Source organism: Pan paniscus, chromosome 4 (assembly GCF_029289425.2).
Source record: "Pan paniscus chromosome 4, NHGRI_mPanPan1-v2.0_pri, whole genome shotgun sequence".
NCBI classification, from domain to species: domain Eukaryota; kingdom Metazoa; phylum Chordata; class Mammalia; order Primates; family Hominidae; genus Pan; species Pan paniscus.
In genome coordinates, this window is record NC_073253.2 from 98,436,260 (window position 1) to 98,462,506 (window position 26,247).

Genomic DNA, 26,247 nt, shown 5'->3' on the forward strand with positions numbered 1-26,247 from the left:
TTCAAAGATTTACAAACTTACCCTTAAAGTGATGTAAGGGAGAGTTTACTAAATTTTAGCATAAATAAGTGCTAAATTTAAACAAAGCCAAAAAGTAAACATTTTTCCATTTTTAACCCTATTAGTATAGTAGTGATTTGTTAAGATGAACAATATTTAGAGTAGCATTATCAATGTTCAATAAAGTGATAAGAATTTATCAGTAGCCACACAGAAGAGACAATCTTGAATTTCAGAATGTATGTAGTTAGATGTGATGTAATTGTAGTGATTTCTTTGAATCCAATGTTGATTGATATTTTAAAACTAAAGTAAATAATCTCAAATTTGTGAAATCCCATTGATGTGTCTAATACATCAATTTAGAACTGCTGATTTTTATTTTTTCTTGATCAGAATTGATTCTGTGGGTTATCTTTTATGTGATGTAATCACTAGATAGTTTAACTCTTATGATTCTCTCTCATTCTCATTAAGTACCCAGTTTTGTCTTAAAACGTACTAATTTTAAATCTTTTCTCTTTTGTCTTGAAGAAATATTGTAATGCGAGAACTTGCTCCACAATTTCATATTCCATGGTCAATACCCTTAGAAGCTGAAGATATCCCAATTGTACCAACTACATCTGGAACTATGTAAGTCTGAATTATTTTCATTTAGAAATTGAGTTTTCCTTGCCATCTGTGCTATTAGGATAAAAATTAAATTTCTGAATGATGATTAGACACTTTAGTGTGTATGATTTCATATGATTCAGCTTGAAGATAGAGGAGTAGATTATACGTATTTATAAGGGTCCACTAATTGTTACAAATAAACTACTGAAACATGCCTGGATAATTATAGAATTGTTTAATCAAGCCATAAAAATAAAAAAGGTACCAATAGGAATGTTACTTAAAGGTTCATAGTGGTCTTACAACTTTTGCTCTCTCAAGTCATATCTTGCATAATTATACCAGTATTGCCAAAATGTTTTATAACATTCTCTTACTGAAAATTATTCCTTTAAATTCATGTCAGTTGACTGAATGCTTTTTTTTCACAACTTAGATATTTATATTAACATGTTGAATATCCTGAGACGTACTGATGATGGGGGAAACTAATTTTGTTTTTAATCAGCATTTTTCATACTGATTTAACACGCAAGTGTTAAATAAAATTTTTTTCAGGTAACTCAATTGATAATCCTGCAGGGTTATGTTCTGCAGTTCACACTTCAGCACACACTAGATTATACCTCTGAATTCTAGCATGCTTCTAAGATGATTTTATCTTCCAGTAATTTGAGTTGTAAATACTTGTTCTCCTTACATGGGCAAAACTTAGCAAATATATAAATATAGCAACCATCATGTAAAGTTTTATTTTGATTTAATGAAGTCTCAGTCTGTAGTGACCTAATGCTATGGATCAGATATTTAAGAAAGCTCAGAAATTGTAGTCCATCTACTTTTATCCCAGAGTTAATGTAGCCATTTCTAGAGAAGAAAAGGTTGTATTCTATTATATAGCTTAATATCACCTCCCTCCCCCAGCTTCTTAAGTTCTTTTTGAATTTTATTTCATAAAGTTAAAACTAGATTGTTATAAGTATTATTCTTCATGGGAAAGATCTTGAAATGGTAAAAGATGGCTTTAAATAGATGACTAAATGTTCATATTAATCTGAATTATACAACACAAATCTTTTTTAGAGAATTAAGAACATATATATTTTTTCATTTTAGGATGGAACTTAGATGTGTCATAGCTGTTATACGTCATGGGGATCGAACACCAAAACAAAAAATGAAAATGGAAGTGAGACATCAGAAGTATGTTTTAAGATGAATAATTTAACATGCATGATATAATTTTAAGATTTCTGATAAGTGATCAACTCTTTTGATTAATACATCATATAGAAAAACTTTTATCTACTATCTCTTGGCCATTTATATTTAAACCAGTGGGTGTGTACAAAATCCATTTAAAATATGTTCATTAGCATCTAAAATTATTGTGGCAATATTCATAAATATCATCAGTCTGCCCTGGCTTTCATTTATTGTCATAAAGGTGTTCTATTTAATCTTTGCTTATCACTCTCTTGTATTGCATTCTGAGAGTGAGTAATCCCTCAGCCTTTTAGAAGAAAATTAGTAGAATGAAAGTTTCTGTTATTTCTATCCAGTGTTTGGTTTGGAGATGATAAAATTTGAAAACCCTGAGCCATTAAGTATGTGTTGACACAAGTAATTTTCAATGTATATGCAATGACTTCAGAAAATATATAATATTATGAACTATAATTGTATGTTTGGTTTCCGTGAAAAAACTTTGAAAAGTAGTATGGTGATTATTAGTTTGGTATCATTTAGGAAAGTACTAAGTTTTATCAATCAAAGTTGAGCAGCAACATGTACAGTGAAAGAGGAAACACAGTACTTGAAATCCTTAGATCCCAAGTTCTAGTCCCATAGCTTATCATTTATTATTTGTTAGTTTAAACATATATTGGTAATGTTAATTATTGCAAGTGACTAACAGTGTTCTGTCTTTTTTATAAGATTTTTTGATCTTTTTGAAAAGTGTGATGGATATAAATCAGGGAAATTAAAACTCAAAAAACCAAAACAGTTACAGGCAAGTGTATTTGCTTTCTTGTTTAATTTTAAATTTTTTAGTGGTGAAATTACATAAAAATTCAATTTTTTGTTAATTTATTTTATAGGAAGTGCTAGATATTGCACGACAGCTTCTTATGGAGCTAGGGCAAAATAATGATTCTGAAATTGAAGAAAACAAGCCAAAACTTGAACAACTTAAGACTGTATTAGAGATGTGAGTATCTTTTTGAAACGCTTAATTGTGGTACTACATATAGCTCTTCTTTTTTATGTATGTGATTTTCCATTTTAATTACTTTCACAGTCTGATCTTTTTACTCTTTGTTACTGTAGTTGAGACATGAAGGAAAATCTAATGTGAAAAAAATAGATTGTTGTATTGAAGGTTTTAGCTTTAGTTTGAATTTTGGTGAGAAGATTAAACAAGGACATCAAATTTGTGTCTTCTGTGAAATACTGCTTAGAATGAAGGCCACATTGCTAACTTGACCATAGATTCATTGCAGTTTAAATATAAAAAATTTGAATTTTGCCTTAATCAAGTAAAATGGATACCCACCAATATTCCTGTTACAGCTTTACATTTTTAAGCTCTTACAATCTTATTTCCTTTATTTCTTAAAACACATACATCTGTGTTTTTACATATTTCTGTACTTTATCTCTTCAGAGTTGTCTTTTTTTTTTTTTTTTTTTTTTTTGAGACAGGGTCTTATTCTGTCACCCAGGCTGGAGTCAGTGGTGTGATCTCAACTAACTGCAACCTCTCCCCCTCCCAAGTTCAAGCAATTCTCATGCCTCAGCCTCCCAAGTATCTGGGACCACAGGCACACACCACCATGCCTGGCTAATTTTTGTATTTTTAGTGGAGACAGTTTCACCATGTTGGCCAGGCTGGTCTCGAACTCCTGACCTCAAGTCATCCACTCACCTCGGCCTCCCAAAGTGCTGGGATTACAGGCTTGAGCCATGGCACCCACGCCTGTAATTTTTAGAAAAACATTTTTGTTTTTAATGTGGTTAGAATGATTATATATGGTACAATTTTTTTTTTGATAGAATATTTCGAAGAATTAAACAGGCAGTTACAAATAAAAGGGAGCATGAATATGTGAGAATTAGTTTTTCCCTACATGTTCTATTCTGTTTATCGTTTTATTTTTCAGGTATGGTCATTTTTCTGGAATAAATCGTAAGGTTCAGTTGACCTATCTCCCTCATGGTTGTCCTAAAACATCTAGTGAAGAGGAGGGTATGTTATTCTTAATGCTTATACAGTAGTTTTATATGTAGTAACTTGTTATTCACTGTTGATTACCTTTGGACCATCTTTTGCTTAGTAGTTTAGGGAATGGCATGGTGAGGAAAAATAAAGAGGAATTAGCTGTGCTTCCTTTTCTTTAAATAAAGGATACAATTCTAAAATTACCTATTCTTTAAATAAAGGATAGATTTTATTGTTCTGAAAACTGCACAGGAATTCCTTTTAACTGTGGGATTGTTTCGGAAAACTTATTTATTTATAACTAAGTGTTATTTAATGGGCTCCTTACATCACCTTTTGATAGTAGAGGGCAGAGTATATAAGAAGAAAGGCCAAGAAATACAAAAAGACTTTGAAAAAATATACAATTAACCTGTTTCTAAAATAAATGGGTATTTTCTTCCACCCAGTAAAGCAGAGTAAGTCTTTAAACAAGTTTGGTCTCCTAAGAGCAGACAGTATCCACATTCATAAATGCATTTACCTTACAAAAGAAAAGGGTAGGGATTGGGGAAGTCATTTCATAGAGAAATGCAGATGACCAATAAAATAATAGTGATAGTAATAATAATCTGTCTTGCCTATCATATTGGCAAAGTGTTTTCTTCATTTCTGTTTTAAACTGGTAATAAAGTGTGCTGATGAGAATTCATTGAGACGGGATTTCAGTCTATAGTAGAAGTATAAATTGGCACAGTGTTTTGAAACGTAACTTGGCAATATATCAAAAACTTCAGAAAATGTACTTATGCTTTGACCTGAATTCTGCTTATCAGAATCTAACCCAAAGAAGTAATCAGATGTTCAGGGAAAGATTATCTATAGGGATATTCATAGTGGTATTACTTATAGTAGCAAAAATTAATGATTATCTTAAATGCAGACACAAATTTATAATAATCTTTATATATTTAGTTTAACATTTGATATATTGCTCTTATCACATTTTGTGGTTAATAGTAATACAGGTTAATTTTCTATATCTTAGTATTTATCATCAAAAACATTCTATAAGCAAATAATTTAAAAAGTTAGGTAACTAACTTTCTTTCCATAAATTAATATTGGTCTACATGACAAAGCTCACAGAACCGCTAACTTGCTGCAGGGGAAGGGGTGATTTCCTCTCACCTTTAAAGAATGATTATTAAGTTCTTTTAGTGCTTATAATGCTTATTTTTGAATTACTTTTTTTTTCAGAACCCAACGCAGATCTTAATACCATGAAAAGGAGTAGGTCAAAATTAAGTACAGAAACTCATTAACATGGTATTTTCTTTGTTTAAGAAAATACTCTGATGTGTAACATGCAGAGATTCCACAATTTCAAATTTAAAAAGCTGCTCTTGAATACCTTTTGTTTGCGTAAAATTTATTAGATTGCATAAAATTTAAATTAGAATAAATGTTAGGCTCTGTCATCTCACATCTTCCTAAAAATGATGCAAATCACCGATTTCCAATCTTAAAAACATATGTATCTGGCCGGGTGCAGTGGCTCACGCCTTAATCCCAGCACTTTAGGAGGCCGAGGTGGGTGGATCACCTGAGGTCAAGAGTTCGAGACCAGCCTGGCCAACATGGTGAAACCCCGTCTCTACTAAAAATACAAAAATTAGCCAGGCGCCTTTAGAGCCAAGATCGTGCCATTGCACTCCAGCCAGGGCAACCAAGCGAGACTCTGTCTCAAAAAAAAAAAAACAAAAAAATATATATCTTCTTCACTTCAACTAATGTATTTTCTTTCATGGGACAGCACTGCAAAGGGTGCTTGATAGCAAGGCAGATAAAACCTGGATTCGGGCATCAAGGAGCTGTTAATCCAGCAGACATAGCACAACTAAATTCAGTACAATGAAAAAATTACTATGAGAGCAGGCAAGGGAGAAACCTTACATCCCTGAAGAAAATTGGGAGCCATTTTTCTAAAGTATGAGAGAGATTTTCAAATTTCAGTAAGATTTAAACAGGTATAGCAAGGGAGTATTCCTTACAGAAGCAACTGCCTACAAACGGCATTAAGGAACATACATGCAACAGCATTTAAGGAAGAAAATATCTTACATATGGGCCATATTTCACTGCAGAAGAGAGCACAGAGAAAAAATGAATCTTAAGTCTGTTTAAAGAAATAAACTTAACATTTGTTTTATTCATTCATATGTGTCATAGACAGCCGAAGAGAAGAACCATCTTTACTTTTGGTTCTAAAATGGGGAGGTGAATTAACTCCTGCAGGCAGGGTCCAGGCTGAAGAACTTGGAAGAGCCTTCAGGTGTATGTATCCTGGAGGTCAAGGTAAATCTTAGAGTTTTCTTTAATTTGACTAATTTCATAAATTGTATTTTGAAATCCTCATTTGTGATGTTATTAAATATTTATAGAAATACAATGAAATGAAAATATAGCTGAAGTGATTTGAGGATTTATTTTCAGGAGATTATGCAGGATTTCCTGGTTGTGGTTTACTTAGATTACATAGCACCTACAGACATGACCTCAAAATATATGCCTCTGATGAAGGACGAGTCCAGATGACTGCAGCTGCTTTTGCAAAGGTATAAATAATTTTTTTTTAGAATTATTAGAGTTTTTAATCTAATATTGTATCTTAAAACATTTTTGGCTGGGCGCAGTGGCTTACACCTGTAATCCTAGCACTTTGGGAGGCTGAGGTGTCAGATCACTAGAGCCCAGGAGTTTGAGACCAGCCTGGGCAACATGACGAAACCTGTCTCTGCAAAAAAATTTAAAAAATAAAAATTAGCCAGGTGTAGTGGTTCACACCTGTAGTCCCAGCAGCTCAGGAGGCTGAGATGGGAGGATCACCTGAGCCCAGGAGGTCAAGGCTGCAATGAGCCAAAATCACACCGCTGCACTCTACCGCAGGCAACAGTGTCAGACCCTTGTCTCAAAAAAAAACAAAATTTTTTTAACCAAGGAATATTTAAAAATTCTGTATTTGGAACTTTCAAGTAAAACTCTAAAATGACAATAATGAACTGTAGTATTAATAAAGTTTATTTATGGTAAACTTAACTTATACTTTATGAAAATCAGTATGTAACAAAATATTTTACGTATTAATTTTTTAAATTCGTGTTTTCTTTATTTAATATGCTTAGGGGCTTTTAGCTTTGGAAGGAGAGCTTACACCCATTCTTGTTCAAATGGTGAAAAGTGCAAATATGAACGGTCTTTTGGATAGTGATAGTGACTCTCTGAGCAGTTGTCAGCAACGTGTGAAGGCAAGGCTTCATGAAATACTTCAGAAAGACAGAGATTTTACTGCTGAAGATTATGAAAAGGTGGGTCTTAGCAAACTCTTATATTGTGAAATATTACACACACACAGAAAAGTGATAAGTGCATAAAACATACATGTAGAGCTTATTATATTATAAAGCAAATACACATCTTATCATCCTCCAGGTAAAGAAATCGAACATTGGAACAACTTTGGCTTCTGTATGCCCCTTTTCAATCGCAACCCATTCCCTACCTCCTCAAAAAAACTACTGTCCTGACTTTTTATATTCTTTTCATATCCAGAATACTTACTTGAATAATAAGTATAGTCTCTAACCAGTGTAGTCTAATTTTTGGCTTTTTTCTAACTTTAAATCTATTGATTTTAATTGACAAATTAAAATTATATATGTTTATGACACAACATGTTTTAAAATATATATGCATTGTGAAATGGCTAACTTAAGCTAATTAACATATGTATTACCTCACATCCTTATTTTTTTGTGATGAGAACATTTAAAATCTACTCAGCAATTTTCAAGGATAAAATATATTGCTATTACTATAATCACCATGTTGTACAATAGAGCTCCTGAACTTATTCCTTCTATCCAACTGAAATTGTGTATCCCTTGACCAACATCTTCCCAACCCCTTCCTTTTCCAGCCTCTGGTAGCCATCATTTTACTCTGCTTCTCTAAGTTTAACTTTTTTAGATTCTACATATAAGTGAGATTATACATATTTGTCATTCTGTGCCTGGCTTATTTCACTTAACATAGTGTCTTCTAGGTTCATCCATGTTGTTGTTAATGATAGGATTTCCTTCTTTTTTAAGGCTAGATGATGATACTTCATCTTGTATATATACTACACTTTCTTTATTCATTCATCTGTTATTGGACAGGTTGATTCCAGATCTTGTCTATTGTGAACAGTGTTACAATAAAAATGGGAATGCAAATATCTCCTTGACATACGATTTCATTTCCTTTAGCTGTATACCTAGTATTGGGATTGTTGGATCATATGGTAATTCTGTGTTCAGTTTTTTGAGCAATGTTCATACTGTTTTCTATAATGGCTCTACAGTATTAATTCACTTTGGCTATTTTTTAAGGTTCATAGAACCTGTTTTATTTTATATTTGGCTTCTTTTATTTAATATTTTATTTGTGAAATTCAACCATATTAAGTAATGGTCATAGTTAGTTAATAATCATTGCTGTGTTTGCTGTATTCCATTTCAGGGTTGGCAGAACTTTTCTGTAAAAGGCCAGATAGTAAACATTTTATTTAAAAAAATTAGACTTTGCAGTCCAAATATGGTCTCTGTTGCATATTGTTTTTGTTTTTTTTTAACTGCCTTTTAAGCATGTAAAAACCATTCTTAGCTCATGGCCTGTGTAACAGGCCACATTTGACCTGCAGGCTATAGTTTGTTGACCCATGTACTACTTTATGAACATATTACAATTTATATATGCTTTCTATTATTGTTAGAGTTTTGGACTGTTAGGATTAAAGTTGCCATGAATATCCTGGTATGGCACCTGTGCAATGAACATACGTTTCTCTTGGGTATATTGTAGGAGTGGAATTATTGTGACCATGGTATACTTATTTACAATGTTAGCAGGTAATGTCAAACTGGTTTTTTTTTTTTTTTTTTTGTCTTTTCATTCTTTTTTTTTTTTTAAATTATACTTTAAGTTCTAGGGTACATGTGCACAACGTGCAGGTTTGTTACATATGTATACATGTGCCATGTTGGTATGCTGCACCCATTAACTCGTCATTTACATTAGGTATATCTCCTAATGCTTTCCCTCCCCCCAACCCCCACCCCAACAACAGGCCCCGGTGTATGATGTTCCCCTTCCTGTGTCCAAGTGTTCTCATTGTTCAGTTCCCACCTGTGAGTGAGAATATGCAGTGTTTGGTTTTTTGTCCTTGCGATAGTTTGCTGAGAATGATGGTTTCCAGCTTCATCCATGTCCCTACAAAGGACATTAACTCATCATTTTTTATGGCTGCATAGTATTCCATGGTGTATATGTGCCACATTTTCTTAATCCAGTCTATCATTGATGGACATTTGGATTGGTTCCAAGTCTTTGTTATTGTGAATAGTGCCACAATAAACATACGTGTGCATGTGTCTTTATAGCAGCATGATTTATAATCCTTTGGGTATATACCCAGTAATGGGATGGCTGGGTCAAATGGTATTTCTAGTTCTAGATCCTTGAGGAATCGCCACACTGTATTCCACAATGGTTGAACTAGTTTACAGTCCCACCAACAGTGTAAAAGTGTTCCTATTTCTCCACATCCTCTCCAGCACCTATTGTTTCCTGACTTTTGAATGATTGCCATTCTAACTGGTGTGAGATGGTATCTCATTGTGGTTTTGATTTGCATTTCTCTGATGGCCAGTGATGATGAGCATTTTTTCATGTGTCTGTTGGCTGCATAAATGTCTTCTTTTGAGAAGTGTCTGTTCATATCCTTCGCCCACTTTTTGATGGGGTTGTTTGTTTTTTTCTTGTAAATTTGTTTGAGTTCTTTGTAGATTCTGGATATTAGCCCTTTGTCAGATGAGTAGATTGTAAAACTTTTCTCCCATTCTGTAGGTTGCCTGTTCACTCTGATGGTAGTTTCTTTTGCTGTGCAGAAGCTCTTGAGTTTAATTAGATCCCATTTGTCAATTTTGGCTTTTGTTGCCACTGCCTTTGGTGTTTTCTAACGCTATTGAGCTAATTTACACTCCCACCAGAGGTCAATGATAGTTGTCATTGCTCCACATATTCTCCATTCTTGGGATTCTCAGATGATTCCATTTTGGTCATTCTGGTGGATATACCTAGAATTTACTTTATTGTGGCTTCAATGTCTATTGACCATTTAGATATCCTCTTGAATGAGGACAAGTCTCTTGTCCTTTTTCTGTGAATTGTCTATGTTTTTCTTCTTGGATGGTAGAAGTTCTTTATGTATTCTGGATATGAGTTCATTGTTACATGTAGATAACATAAAGTTAACACCACCTACTCTGAGCCTTAATGATGTCATGATGTGTTTTCTTTTTTTTGTTTTTGTTTTTTTGTTTTGTAGAGACAATGTCTTGCTCTGTCACCCAGGCTGGAGTGCAGTGGTGTGATCATAGCTCACTGCGGCCTGAAACCCCTGGGCTCAAGCAATTCTCCTGCTTCAGCCTCCTGAGTAGCTGAGACTACAGGTGCACGCCACCATGCTCAGCTAACTTTTTAAGTTTTTGTAGAGACTGGGTCTCACTGTGTTGCCCAGGCTAGTCTCGAACTCTTGGCCTCAAGTGATCCTCCTGTCTTGACATCCCAAGGCTTTGGAATTACAGGCATGAGCCACCACGCCCAGCCAATAATATCTTTTGATAAGCAAAAGTTATAGTTTTTCATGATTTCCAAGTTCATTTTTTTCCCCTTAGGGTCAATGCATTTTAATATATTGTTTAAGATATCTTTTTCGGAGAAGAGGCCATAAGATATATATATCTTCTATAAACTTACTGTTTTGCTCTTCACATTTATCTGTAATCCAGATAAAATTGACTTTTGTGTATGCTATGAGCTAAGAATGTCAAGGTTGTTATTTCCCCTGCAACTATATATACATCTGGGTGTCCCAGCAGAACATACTGAAAAGACTATTCTTTCCCATTACTCAGAAGTACCATATTTATTATATATGTGTGATCTGTTTCTGGACCCTGTATTCTGTTTGTTGATCCCTGTGCCAATGAATAATACCTCCCAACACCCAAATGGATCCTTCTTCAAGTGTTTTTTTTTTTTTTTTTTTTTTTTTGCATTTTCATATAAATTTTAAAACAAGCTGGTCAAAAATACTGTTGGGATTTTTTATTTAGGTTGTATTGTATCTGTAGTTTGTGCAAATTTACATTTTTTTCTCTAGTCTTTCAATCTGTGAATGTAGTGTAGCTCATTTATTTAGATATTCTTTAATATCTTTCAATAATGTTTTATAATTTACTTCACAGAGTTCTTGTGCATCTTTGTTAGATTTAGGCTAAGTTGATCGATATTGTGCAATTATAAATGGGCCCTCTTTAAAAGTTTTATTCTCTGTTGTTGCTATATAGAAATATAATTAGTTTTAAAATATTGAGATTATAGGCGTCAACCTTGTCGAACTCATTAGTTCTAATAATTTATCTAGATTTGTTTCATTCTTTAACAGCACATCTATACTTTTTTTCTTTTCCAATCTTTGTTTTTTAAAAATTCTTTTTCTTGCTTTCCATAGCTAGGACCCTCAAAATAATATTAAATAAAAGTAGCATTTCTAGTAACACTTGTACATTAAATATAAAGTTTTCTGTAGATATTTTATATAGCTGCCCTTCTTCAAAATAAGGAAATTTCATTGTTTCTATTTGGCTGAGTTTCTATTATAAAAACGTACTGAATTTTATCATATTTTCTTTCATCTGTTATATCTTACAGTTTTTTGAATGTGAAACTAACCTTGGTTCTAGAATATCCTCAGCTTTTCCATGTATGATCTTTTTCTTTCATATCACTGATTTTAGTTTGCTGAAATTTTGGTTAGGAATTTTGAATCTATGTTCATGAGTCAGATTGGCCTTTACTTTTTTATTTTTGTTGTGTCTTATTTCAATGTCAGGATTATGCTAGTCTTGTAAAATTAGTTAGGGAATGCTTCCTATTTGAGGAGAATAGTATATGTACAAATATTTCATTAAATTTTTGGTAAACTTTACTAGTAAATAGTATGGTAAATCCTGTGGGTGTTTTCTTTGTGGGAAAGTTTCTAATTATGGATTTCAGAATAGTTTAGTACTTCTCAGTTATGTTTATGTCAATATTATTAAATTACATTTTTTAGAAGTTTGTTCATAATTTCTTTGTTAATTTGTGTAGGATCTATAGAGATATCCCTTTTTCTTTCATAACATTATACTTTTTTCCTTTTCTTCTTGATCAGTTTCACCATGGTTGATTAGTTTATTAGTCCTTTCAAAGAACCATTGTTAAGATTTGTTAGGTCTCTGAATTATATGCTTATTTTCCATTTGATTAATTCTCATTGCTTAATATTTTATTTCTTCTACCTCTCTAGTTTTATTTTGCTATTTTTCTGATTCTCGAAATTAATAACACCAGGTGAATACTTACTAAGTTATTAATGTTCTGTCTTTTACAAAATGTGCACCCTAGGCCGTATATTTTCCTTTATGCACTCTTTTGACTGGAGTCATTTATTATATTCATAAATATAAATGTTTCCAGTGGAGAAACAGCCTTAAATTCTAGGCTCACTTTCTGGATCACTGACCTTTGAGTTTTGCTTCCATAATTCTTTACCACCTTGTTATTTCACAGATTCCTTAAAGCATACATATAGATATTCTTTGCCCAGAATTTTTACTTCCCTTCAGTGGATATATTGGTCCAAACTACCTAGTTTATTATAACCAGAAGTAGAATTGTACTTGACATTTTTTATATTTGTAGAAACTTACTTAATGTGGTTGAATAACTTGCCAAGCTAAATGTCAAAACTGGAATGTGGAACTATATTTTTATTGATGGCTTTTATTCAAAAAATTCATTACAAATTCATTACAAAGGCATAACAGGATAGTGGTTTAGAGCACCAGTCTGTAGCCAGACTACCTGCATTTGAGTCCTACTCCTTTACATCCTAGTGGTTTGATCTTAAGCAAGTAGCTTAACCTCAGGTAAGTCACTCATCTGGGAAAAGATAATAATAGATGCCTAGAGTTATTACATGTAAATATATGTCAAGTGGTCAGAACCATATTTACATGTTAACAGAGTCAGCAGATTGTCATCAAATTCCATTAAGTTAGAGTATTTCTGCTAAATTTTCTTTATTGATAAGACAGATAAGGTTTAATATTTTTTAACATGAATTCTGAGTCTTTTACTTCCTCCTTGATCTCATTACTATACAGTTCACCTTTAGACAATGTTGGGGTTAGAAGTGCCAGTCCCCCTCACAGTAAAAAAATTCGTGTATAACTTTTGACTCTGCAAAAACTTAACTACCAAGTTAAGCCTACCTTTGACTGGAAGCCGTAGCAATAATGTGAACAATGAACATATATGAATGCTCATTATGAAAAAACTATACACAAATTTCAACTTTTTTTTTACACTAAAATAATCTTGTATTATCTTGTTATGACGTGTCTGAACAGGATTTAGTTTGAGGCACTAACAAGAGTAAGACATCAGTTTGAAGAGAGCCCCTGCGAGGGGCAACATGAATTCTGCTAAAATTGAAACAAGAACAAACAGCAAATTTATGGTGAAGCTTAAGTGAAAAAAATGGTGAAATCATTGATACTTTACAAAAAGTTTATAGGAACAGTTTCCCAAAGAAATCAGCAGTATACAAATGGATAACTCGTTTTAAGATGGGACGAGATGATGTTGAAGATGAAGCCCTCAAAGGCAGACCATCCACATCAATTTTGCAAGGAAAAAATTAATCTTGTTCTTGCCATAATTGAGGAAGACCAATAATTAACAGCAGAAACAATAGCCAGTACCGTAGACATCTCAGTTGGTTTAACTTACACAATTCTGACTGAAAAATTAAAGTTGAGCAAACTTTCTGCTTAGAGTGCCAGAACCATTGTGCTCAGATCAGCTATAGACAGTAGCAGAGCTTTCGATGGAAATTTTAAACAAGTGGGATGAAGATCCCAAAGCATTTCTTTGAAGAATTGTAACAGAAGATGAAACTGGTTTTACCAGGATGACCCTGAAGATAAAGCACAATCAAAGTAATGGCTACCAAGAAGTGGAATTGGTCCAGTCAAAGCAGAAGCGGACTGGTCAAGAGCAGAGGTCATGGCAGTAGTTTTTTGGGACGCTCAAGGCATTTTGCTTGCTGACTTTCTGGAGTGCTAAAAAGCAATAACATCTGCTTATTATGAGATTGTTTTGAGAGAGTTAGCCAAAGCATTAGTAGAAAACACCCACAAAATCTTCACTACAGAGTCCTCCATCATGACAATGCTCCTGCTTATTCCTCTCAGACAAGGGCAGTTTTGCAAGAGTTTCAGTGGGAGATCATTAGGAATCTACCTTGTCATCCTGATGTGGCTCCTTCTGACTTCTGTTTGTTTCCTAATCTTAAAAAAATATTTAAGGGGCACTCATTTTTCTTCAGTTAATAATGTAAAAAGTCTGCATTGACGTGGGTAAATTCCCAGGATCCTCCATATTTTAGGAATAGACTAAATGGCTGGTATCATCGCTTACAAAAGTGTCTTGACCCTGACAGACCTTAGGTTGAGAAATAAAGTTTTTTACTTTTATCTTTTAATTCAATTTTTCCACATACTTTCTGGAAGTTCCCCAGTATTTTGTATATGTATTATATGCTCTAGTCTTACAATAGAGGGAACTAGAGAAAAGAAAATATTAAGAAAATTCTAGAGTGAGCTAGAGAAAAGAAAATGTTATTAAGAAAATTATAAGGAAGAGAAAATATATTTACTATGCCTTAAGGGGAAGTAGATCATCTTAGAGGTCTTCATCTTTATTTTCACATTGAGTAGGCTGAAAAGAAAGAGGAAGAGGAGGGGTTAGTCATGCTGTCTCAAGGGTGGAAGAGGTGAAGGAGGTGGAAGGGGAGGCAGGAGAAACAGTACATTTTGGTGTAACTTTTAGGGAAAAACCCTGCATATATGTGGTCCTTTGCAGTTCAAACCTGTGGTGTTCAAGGGTCAACTGTATTTTGTGGTCATTTTAATTTCTGCTATGGAATTATTCTCCAGCTACTGGAAAATTTTGTATATGTATATTGTTCTCTTAGACAATTAGGCATAACCAGATATAAAATATATACTTTACTCATTTGTAGCTTACTCCATCTGGAAGCATTTCTCTTATCAAATCAATGCATTTAATTAAAAACCCTGTGAAGACCTGTGATAAAGTTTATTCCTTAATTCAGAGTTTGACTTCTCAAATCAGACATCGAATGGAAGATCCTAAATCATCAGGTAAATATGTTTTTCTTAGAGCATAGAACAAATAAAAGTTGCTATTCAATTAAGCATTTAATATATGATGCACCAATCTTGCTGTAAGAAATCAAGCCTCTCTTGAGAGCTATGTATAGTATGAGTTAATGTATATCAAGCAAAAAAATAATGGCTAAGTTATAGTGGTTTTTATCCATGACAGCGTGAAAGAGAAAATAAAATATTCTCATTTGATTATCTTATTATGCAGCATTGCTATATAGTTAAGCAGTGAGTAGATAGGGTAATAAGAAGGAGCAAGCAACAGGAAAGTGATCTAGGCTCTGGCCCCAAAGCTTACTTGGTTAGTAACTCAGACAACTTTGGCATCTTGGGTTTTTTTCTGGCAGAAAATGGATCATTTGGACTATTTTTAATGTCTAATGTTCCTCTGCTAGTCTGCCTATTCACTTAGTTATGTGAGTCTAATAAGAATAACAGTATTGAAAATTGAAAATATACGAGCTTAAAAGAGCTTTGTTAAAATTGTTGCTCTTTTTCTTCTTATTGTTATTAAAGTCTATAATATATGGAAAAAGTCTAAGCCTAGTTCCTAACCCTTTAAGTCTAAAAAATATATGGTTGCTAGTAGCGTATGCCTATAGTAACTCTCTAACTTCATACAGTTGTATTTTTGACACTTTAAAAAGTTTCTAATTATTAACATATTAATATATATTCTAAATCAGATTTTTAAGTTGCATAAACTAAAAATGTTATGTTGTTTTAGATATTCAGCTTTACCATAGTGAAACATTGGAGCTTATGCTACGTAGATGGTCCAAGTTAGAGAAAGACTTTAAAACAAAGAATGGAAGATATGATATTAGTAAAATCCCTGACATATATGACTGTATAAAATATGATGTCCAGCATAATGGTTCCTTGAAATTAGAAAACACAATGGAATTATATAGGCTTTCGAAGGCATTAGCAGATATTGTTATCCCTCAGGTAAGTCATTCTTAAGAATCAATTTCTTATAATATTGAAAAAATACTTTTAAAATGTCTGTTGGTGGATAAAAAGGTAGTTGGTTTTCATGTCCTTGGAAAACCAGTAACTTTAAACAGGAAATTAGGTAATTATGAATTTATATTTTAAGGTTTTTATGGTTATATTGATCACATTATTTGATTTTCTAATAGTTTGACTACAGTGACTTTTTTTAGTAGACTATATTTATTAGAGCAGTTTTATGTTCACAGCAAAATCAAACAGAAGGTACAAAGATTTCCCATATGCCCCTGCCTCCGTACATAGCACGTCCTCCCCCGCATTATGATTGTCCCCCACAAGAATGGTGCATTTGTTATAACTGATGAACCTACATTGACACATCACCCAGAGTCCATAGTCCATTAGGGTTCACTCTTGGTGTTGTACATATGGGTTTGGGCAAATTTATAATGACATGTATCATCACAGTAGCATACAGAGTATTTCACTGCCATAAGAAGGTAGTAAAGTTTTTTTTTAATTTAAGAATTGATACTCTTAGAGAATAATAATATGTGAACAAACTAAAGAATGGAAAACAGTATGGAATAAATCAATTAAGTATTTATTGAACACCTGTTTTGCATCTGCCATCTCTATATGGAAATATGTGGAGAGTAACACATAAAGAGTTACGGTCTTATATAAAATTTTTTGCAAGTCTTTTTACTTTATGCAAAAGTATTTTGAAAATAATGTTTCGAGGTCAAGATATACATAGTTGTTCTTTTGGGGGACATGGGTCTTTTCATTATAGGAGAATAAAAATAAAGGTGTAACAAGAATTCAAATAAGTAAAATGCAATTAAGCAGAGAATTGGATTGATAATAAAGGGGTAAGTGGCAAAACATATTGATATCCGGACTATGTTAGAAGAACAAAGTTCCAGATGTCACTTTTGGACCTTTTTTCAACTCAGTACAAGATTATTTGGATATTGTAAAGAGGAGGTTGGAGTAGATCAGATATTCCAACTGTGGACTGCATAAAGTTTGAAAGCAGGAAAATATTAAATACATGAAAAAGATAAAGATTATGAAAAAAAAGTTCAAAAAGCCTAACTTATAAATACACATGTATAAGAATGGTTAGAATAACTGTCCCTTTCCTAATATTCATAGACAGTACAGGAAAACCTATAGATTTTGAAAAACTGAGAATTCATACAATTGTACAACTTACCTATAGGTATTTGTATACGTGTTAACAATTAGCTTGTTTCTTCAACATGAAAGAGAACTATATATTTGATCAGATATATAATATAGACAATTTTAGGTATATTGTATGAATCTGTGATTTTAAAAATTATTTTTAGAAGAGTATGAAAATATCTCAGACTTTACGAATACGTCTTTAGGCCTTTAGGAAACATTTACTTAGGAAACAGGACTCATTCCCTGACAATTTCTTTCATTTAGCAAATGAAAAAGGTTAAGTTTTATTCTGTAAAAGACAAGTTTTATTTTGCATAATAAAAATGTTTTGGTTTTGTAAGTATGCTTTTTAACAATTAGCTGTGAATACAAGACTTTAAGATATTTATGGCAGCTATAAGCACTTTTCAAGGTGGGCTGTCAGTATATCTAAATGTATCACCTACTCAGAGGCTAAATACACAATGCTTTGTCTAATCTTTAGCATAACCATGTCTGTGCCATTGCATTGCTTATTTAATCTCACCCCTCTACTGTTTCCATTATATATACTAAATATTTTACAACTGGGAATGAAAAATTAGTCTCTGAGAGTTGAGCCAAAAAGAAAACTCAAGTGTTAACAGTATTGTAGATGGTCATTTCTCCTCCTTACATGGTGTATGTATTTCAGGTGTATTGTTTATATAGTTGAAGACATTTCTCACTATGTCCTTGTAACTTAAATAAATTCATAATAAATTTTTTTAAATACCGGAAGAAGCACTAAAGATTAGTATGTTACGAAGGAGTTGAGTCACCATTTGTATCTATCAAAGTAATTCTTCAAGCTCAGCTGTTCTCAGTATGTTATGGTGATTCTCTTTGCTGCAATTAGGTTAGATTTTCATGACGGTCTGAGAATTTATTTGAAGACAACTCTAAAATTATTTTTCTTGGATAAGTTATTTTTTAAATTGTTTGACTCTTCAGATAAAATTATGCCCAAGTTTACATAAATCAGTTCTATTTTTGGTAAATTCATAGTTTTAAAACAAAAGGTCTTTTTATATGCTTCCCTGGTGTCCTGAGATTATTTTATATATTGAGGAGAGGACAACTTTGGGTTTATCTCCCTAACTTTTTCATATGACAATCTTTATTGTAACAGAAACTTTGGATTTTTTTTTTCAGAGTGTTGAATCAGTTCAATAAATATTATCTTGCTTTGTTACTTTAGGCCTCGTAAATACAAAAACTGTGGACAGAAGGCAGGTATTTTCAATCACCAAAAATATAACTAACAATTATAAACATATTTGCAGTAATTTATAATGAAAATGTGGTTTGTAATGGAAAAAAATAAAATTTTGCCTACATAGTTCTCAAGCAAATAATATTTCCAGCTTCAAGACTTGACTCAGCCAAATAATACAAAGTTTTAACTTGTTTAGAATAATTTAATGTAGATTAACAGGGTACCACTGTGAAAGAGAAATGTATATACATATGTTCTGGTGTACTTCAAAATGATACTATGCCTTAAAAAATCAGTTTCTACTCTTACATTGATTGATTGATTTTTATGTCTGTGCTATGTGAATTATGTAATTCCAATCATTTCTAGGCTTAAATGATGCATATGGTCTATTTTAGTTATTTTAACAGTTAAACTAGTTCTGATAGGTGTTTATGCTACAATAGAATCAAATTTTCACTTTTTAACCAGGCTTAATCCTCAGAAAATTGGGGCCCTGGTTTAAAAATGATGCTTTATAGCCATGGTGGTATAGTGGTAAATAAAAACATTTAAAGACTAAATTTGATATTAAAATTATATTAATTGAGATGACACATATTAATTGAAGTTTAAAGATGTTTTCTTTGGTTATCTGTAGATTATGAAATGCAGACAGTTCTTTATAGTAGCATTTCCCAAAGACAGTTCAATGACATTCTCATTGAAATCACCATAGAAAGCTTTCAAGTCACCTTAGCTGGTATTTTAATCAGTTCTATTTGTGGCACAAATATTGAAACTACATATGAGAACTTGCATATCTAAAAAATTGTTTGGTCCTAGTTGATAGAGGCAGATGAGCAAAATATGTCACTGTTTTGAAGAGAGAAATTTCTTGATTATAAAAGTAATAGATCTTTGTAATAAAACTAGAAAATACAGATAGAGCAAAAAAATTACTATAACATTACCAACAAAAGAAAAACATATCAATGTTTTGGAATATTCCTAAAGGCCTCTTTCCTTAAATTTATTTACATATAATTGCTTCCATAAATGCGTATATATAGCAAATACATTCTTTACGAAAACTCAATCAGATAAAGCATACTATTTTACAACCTAATTTTTTCCTTCATTTAGCATAAAGAACTTCTTTCCATGCCAATAAAGCTATATATACATTATTATTCCCAATGGCTGAGTGGTGTGAATGTAAGAATAATTTATTTAACCAACTTGTCTTTGGAAATCTAGACTTTTAAAATTTGTTTCACTCTCTTTACACATGTCTTTCCATTCATTCAAGATCATTTCTGTAGCTCCAGAAATCTTTAATCAGTTTTTACCCAGACCAGCAGTGTATGAAAATCCCTGTTTCCTCACATCTTGCTAATAACAAATTTTAAAAAAAATTATTTCCCTGATGATTTTTTAATTCCAACATTTTTCTTTTGTTTACACATAAATACACAGTTGCATATTCACTATATAGTCACCTACATTGGCAAGATTATTGAACCACCTTAGCTTTAGTTTAAGGTAAATGACCCCAGGAAGTCCTGTTTTCCTAGGTCTTTCATCTGTAATCAGTCAGCATTTTCTTTATTAGGCAGTTTTGAGATCTATTGTCTGTACTGATGTTATTCCATGTGAATCTGTCTGGAGGTATCTAGTAGCAGGAAATAGCCTTTAAGTTGAAATATCCTAGAATGAACTTGGAGAGAGAAGGTATATGTGTTTCTTCCCTCTTCCCTTTTCTCCCTCTTTCCCACTCTACCCCCACTTTTCTGCCTTCTTCCTTTCTCCTCTTCTACTGCTTTGAACTATAATTTTCATTGCAATTACTCTTAAAATTGCCATGTTTTCTGGACACTTCACATTGTGCTAATTCCTTACAAATCCAATTAACTCATAATGATTATGTCATTAAATTTGATAATTTCATGGAATCTTTGCTCACTTCCAGTTAAAACTTTAAAAATATTGGCCAAAGCCTTTTGAAGAATGTGTTAGTCTTTTAAATCTTTGACATTTGGAAAGACAGAAATCTCAAGGTTTAATTTTTTTCATATATTTATTACATATTGTGCTTTAGTGTTTGTGGCCTTAATCCACCTTTCTTTTAGGGTTGTTTTTACATTTAAAACCACTGATTTAGTGAATACTAGTCATAAAAATTACATTCACCCATTCATTCTCTGCCTTCAGAAATTACTGGCTTTTGTTCAGTTCCACCACAAAATCCTTCCAATTATACTTAATAGTTTGAAAATCATACATTTGCAGTTGCAAAAAATGCAAACTCGGAGTTATCCAATGTTCAAAAAAGGCTTGATAAAATATTTGTCTCTCACTAGACTAATTTAGGAGTGTATTTTTTTAGAGTACTTTGTCATTATATCCTTTTTCTAATGTCATGTATTTTTTGCTCAGGAATATGGTATAACTAAAGCTGAAAAACTGGAGATTGCCAAAGGCTACTGTACTCCTCTGGTTAGAAAAATTCGCTCAGACCTTCAGAGGACACAAGATGATGACACTGTAAATAAACTTCATCCTGTGTAAGAAACTGTACTGGTTATTTAAATCTCTAGGCATCTATTTTTGCATACTTCAAATTTAAATTATACTTTGATGGTCCTATGAAGTCAGAAGTGTGTCATTGGCATACTGTGAAAATAGTATTACCTAGGTATTTCTATTAACTTCCAACCAAAGTTATTTTTGGCTCCACTTTAGAGAAAACTAAGGTGAGTGGGGAAAAGGGAATATAGGTCATCGTTCACATGGACCATCAATGTGTACCCCATTTAGCAGCATTAATGTCTGTGAGCATCTTTAGGTCTATAACCTCTGTCATTGCTACTAAAGGAGATAAAATAACCTATTTACAGTGTACTTGACTAATATTAAGTCTATTCTTTGACTACTCTCAGAGGTCCTAGTTAGTTATAGTTTGCGTCATGTTAGAAGAATATATACTAAGATAAATTCTCTATTGTGGTTGGAAGAATAATAGATTTTTGTGGTCTTTTACTTCTAGTGAAATTAAATTTAATTTTAGAAAATAATTTCAATATTTAGTGAGTTTTTGATTATATGGTTATGTTTGAACACTGCTTCTAATTTTAGGTATTCTAGAGGTGTTCTGTCTCCTGAACGTCATGTTCGTACTAGATTATATTTTACCAGTGAAAGTCATGTACATTCTTTGCTGTCTATTCTTCGCTATGGTGCCTTATGCAATGTAAGTAGAAGAAGTTATTTCAGTCTAACAAATATATTTAATTTTGTAATTAAATCACTAACTGCTATTTTTACTGTGAAATTTTAGTAATTCATCCTTAAGTTTTACTACTTAATGTCGTCTTTCAAGGGACTACTATATACCAAGCATTTTGCTAGATTTTAGGGATAAAGATGTTCTCTTCAGAGAAGATACATTTAAGCAAACAATAATATAAAGTATTTTAGGTGATTTTATAGACTGGTGGCAGTAAAGAGAAGCCTGATGAATTTGAGTCATTTAGGGGTCAGAATTGATGGAACTTGGTGTTTGGTTAGACATTGTACCACTGATCTACTATTATGTACTATCTACTATTATCCACTATTATGTAATGACATACCAAGACTTAGTGGCTTAAAACAACCACAGTCATTTCATTTTTATCTCATACAGTTTAGAGTGTTGACTAGGATCAATTATGAAGTTTCTCTTAGAGTCTCATGAGGTTGTAGTCAGACAGTGGCTGGGTCTCAAATAATCTCAAGGGTTTTCTCTCATGTTTGGTGCTTCATGTTGGCTGTCAGCTGGGACCTCAGCTGCGGTTATCAAGCAGAACACCTACATCTGGCCTCTTCATGTGGCCTGCTTCCTCAAAATATTGCACCTGAGTTCCAGGAGTGAGCTTCCTATGAGAGCAAGGTGCAAGTGCATGGCATTTTTATGCCCTAACTTCTAAAATCATGTAGCATCACTTCTGCTGTGCTCTCTTGGTTGAGGCAATCACAGAGGTTCATCCAGGTTCAGAAGGAGAGGAAACAACCCACAGTACCAGATGGGCTGAGTGTCCCTGTCCTATTGTAAGAAGAGTATGTAGCATTGAATGTGTATGTCAGCCATCTTTGGAAAACACAAAATCTGCCACAGTGATACCTATTTGCCACAGTAATTTGTATTCTTCCCACATACAAAACTCACTTCATATCTCCCTCAGTGTCACCCCCTCCACTCAGTGCCATGCTGTAATACAGTAATACTACTTGAAGTCCAGAATCTCATCTAAATCAGTCATCTCTAAACTAGCCAAAAGATAAGAATGTTCTTTTATTTTTCTGTGTGTATATTGGTATACACATCTGTGCACGTCTGTGTAGAAAGTGATCTATAAAAGAAAACTCAATTTTGTTTTCTTAATGTACTTTTAAAAGAAGGGCAGTGACATATATAGTGATGATTTGGTATATGTCTGTTTCCTAATCAATCTTATTACTGGTCCTTGAGAGTAATTATTATCAAAGTGATCCTAAGGGTGTTTCAAAGTTCTATTCCAATTAAAATTCCAAATCCATATGTTCTTTCTTCTGGTTTTTTGTTTCTTCTTTGTCCCACTAAAGAATAGAAAAGTGACATCCTTACATAAGTATGTGGATTAGTGGGAAAAAAAATGACCCTTAATTAGCAAGGCAAAAGCTTGTATATCCAGTAGTATTGATGGAATTGTTTGTGAAGAGGAGCGATACATCTCTTACATGGTCCTTTTTGACATACATAGAGGGTATAAAGAACATGAGTAATATAGGAACTGATAGAAAGCCTGTAGTTGGAGAATAGTAGTAAGTATTGGATAAAATGACAGCAGATATGGTTGAAGAGCCAGTGCCTTGTATTCTAATTGGATTGGGAAGCCATTTAAAGGTTTTAAGCAGGGAAATGGGTGGCTTTGGTTGTTGTGTGGACAGCAGATAGGTGAAAAGTGGGTATGAGGAAACCAGTTAGGAAATTATTACAGTGGTTCAAAAAGATGTCATTTGGACTAGGGTGGTAGCTGTGGATCTAGAGTTTTTTGGGCATATATTGAATTCAGGCTACATTTCTAAAACAAAAACTGAACAACTTCATTATTTTAAAAATCAGTGCTTCCAGGGGGAAAAATAATTACATGTATTTACTAAGGTGAAAATTAAAGTCTGCCAAAATGTTTTGTTTTCATTATCCCAACTCTTATTATCCTTGTAAGAATCTGTAAGTAATATAATTAAAATCTTACTCAGTATATTCCCCTTTGTAATTTTTAATTATTCAGAATGGACGGGGTAAAATCTTTTTGTAGAATTATTTGTAAAGTTTGTTAAGGAACTAAGATTATAAATAAGATTTCAGGAATATGTGTAACGGGGCCTTAATTTAAAAAGATATTTTTGTGTCTTCTTACATATTAATTACGTTCTGGAAGTTACTACTAAATATTACTTAATTTTATCTATTTATTAGAGAAGACCTAGCAAAATCTATAACTGCAACACTGAGTTAGATATTAAATGGTGTTCTTAATACTGGAGTATCACAAAATCACAAGATCAATGATCTGTTCACCTAATGAAAATTTTCAGTATTTAAACTCATCATTTGTGCTAACTTACATTTAGTGAAACTCAGTAATGCTAATTTATGTTTTCCCTTATCAATTTTGAAAAAAATACATCTTTTCACATACTACCTCCTAAACTTGCACACGCGCATGTGCGCACACACACACACGGAATGTATAATGTCTAAAATAGAAATAAAATACACGCTGAATTTGAAAAAGCATACAGTCAATGTGTGGTCTTATAATTTGCTTTTAAAACAAGGTGCATTCTGTACTAAAGTCCATAATATTGTATACTCTTAGTGTATACAAAAAGGAAATGTTGTGCTTTTATATATTTGTAATGTAATTACATAGTATACAACAAAGGAAATTTATCTGTGATGTACGTATAATTTAAGTAGATCCTGTTAACTGTTGACTATAGACTTTACTTTGAGTAGTTTTGCCTTTTCAGATAGAATTTTCTACTTTGAATGCTTGTAGTACATGTTCTCTAAGATCCTTTTCAGTTCTGATGCTCTATGATTACATGTTTAAAGACCAATGATTCTCAGAATGAAGATGGAGGAATGGTGAAGGAGATGGTAAGATCAATAGAATTTACATATGCCTCCTTCTTCTGATTTTTGAATATCACTTCAGTGTAATAGGGATACTTGTTGATAGGCCTGTATTGCATACATGAACTATATGATGGTGGGAAAAAAATGGCATTCCTGTTATAGGATAGTATTCTGTGGTTATGAAATATGATACTATACTAGGTACTTTGGAACTTAACAAAGTTAAAAACGGTCTCTTACCCTCAGAATTCATTAGTGTTTGTCATATTTCAAGAAATTATTTATTTTTCATTTTGTATAAGCGGTTAAAAAAGGTTACCACTAGAACTTCTAATATAGGTTGAATATCTCTTATCTGAAGTGCTTGAGACTAGAAGTTTTTTGGAATTTGGAATTGTTTTTGGATTTTGGAATATTTGCATTATACTTACTGGTTTAGCATCCCTAATCTGAAAACCCAAAATTCTCCAATGAGTATTTCCTTCGAGTGTCATGTTAGTGCTCAAAAAGTTTTGAATTTTGGAGGGTTTTGGATTTTGGATTTTCAAGTTAGGGATACTCAAACTTGTAGAGATTTTAAAAATATTTTATCAAAACAAGCTTAAATAACATACTAAGACTTTTAAATGTAGTGGAATTATTTTTTAAAATTTTGCATATAATAAGTATTCACTTTATGTGGTATCACTAGGATTAAACAAGCTACCATAGTGACAATAAAGTGACTTTCAAGTAACACAGTTTGAGAAAATGCTTACCACATGTATCTTTTGTTCAGGAATCAAAGGATGAACAGTGGAAACGAGCTATGGATTATTTAAACGTTGTCAATGAGCTCAACTACATGACTCAGATTGTTATCATGCTTTATGAGGATCCTAATAAGGTAAACAGAGCTCTTGATTTGTGTTTTACCAGACATAAATAAAGAGCTTAAAGTTTCTCATTTTGAAAATGTTCTGTCATATTTCTTAGGATCTTTCCTCAGAAGAACGCTTTCATGTTGAATTACACTTTAGTCCGGGAGCCAAAGGTTGTGAAGAAGACAAAAATTTGCCATCTGGCTATGGATATAGACCAGCTTCCAGAGAGGTAATGAAGGTGGAACTCTCAGTGCTTAGTTACTACAGTTCTAGATTTTCATGAGGTTTCTATAAGAGATTTTTATAATGTACTATAAATAATTCTTATTTCAACTTCTAAGCAGGAAAATGGTTTAAATTTTTTAAAGTGTGATTTGTATAGACTATACTTTTATGCATATTGGAATACTTAGGAATTTTATCTTTTGTTTAGATTGTTTGAATTTTAAGGCCATGTTTAGAATGGATAACCTTAAACCTTTAATTCACCAAAATTGACTTTTTTGGATGTAGTACATGTGATGTGCAGTCCAGTTTTGTTGTCTTCGCTCTATGAATAACTAAGCCCCAGTATCATAGATTCAAGAGTTCATACTTTTTCTGCCGCCTATAGTACTACATCT

At 32.6% G+C, this 26,247-nt stretch overlaps 1 protein-coding gene across 13 annotated transcripts in view; it reads left to right on the forward strand.

Annotated features, from left to right (window-relative positions):
- PPIP5K2 (diphosphoinositol pentakisphosphate kinase 2) overlaps window positions 1-26,247 on the forward strand; it is a 92,549-nt gene that overhangs the window by 31,920 nt on the left and 34,382 nt on the right. For 6 of the 13 annotated variants that reach the window (XM_063604574.1, XM_063604576.1, XM_063604579.1 and 3 more), the window contains exons 10-23: window positions 535-636; window positions 1,735-1,821; window positions 2,557-2,632; window positions 2,721-2,830; window positions 3,783-3,868; window positions 6,053-6,178; window positions 6,317-6,438; window positions 7,006-7,188; window positions 15,057-15,198; window positions 15,950-16,173; window positions 21,032-21,159; window positions 21,731-21,845; window positions 25,540-25,647; window positions 25,737-25,853. In XM_063604574.1, the coding sequence (XP_063460644.1) occupies window positions 535-636; window positions 1,735-1,821; window positions 2,557-2,632; window positions 2,721-2,830; window positions 3,783-3,868; window positions 6,053-6,178; window positions 6,317-6,438; window positions 7,006-7,188; window positions 15,057-15,198; window positions 15,950-16,173; window positions 21,032-21,159; window positions 21,731-21,845; window positions 25,540-25,647; window positions 25,737-25,853 (1,726 nt within the window). Of the gene's footprint in view, window positions 1-534; window positions 637-1,734; window positions 1,822-2,556; window positions 2,633-2,720; window positions 2,831-3,782; window positions 3,869-6,052; window positions 6,179-6,316; window positions 6,439-7,005; window positions 7,189-15,056; window positions 15,199-15,949; window positions 16,174-21,031; window positions 21,160-21,730; window positions 21,846-24,737; window positions 24,783-25,539; window positions 25,648-25,736; window positions 25,854-26,247 lie in introns of all 13 variants that reach the window. The other 7 variants (XM_063604575.1, XM_063604577.1, XM_024928809.4 and 4 more) reach the window with 3 other exon arrangements.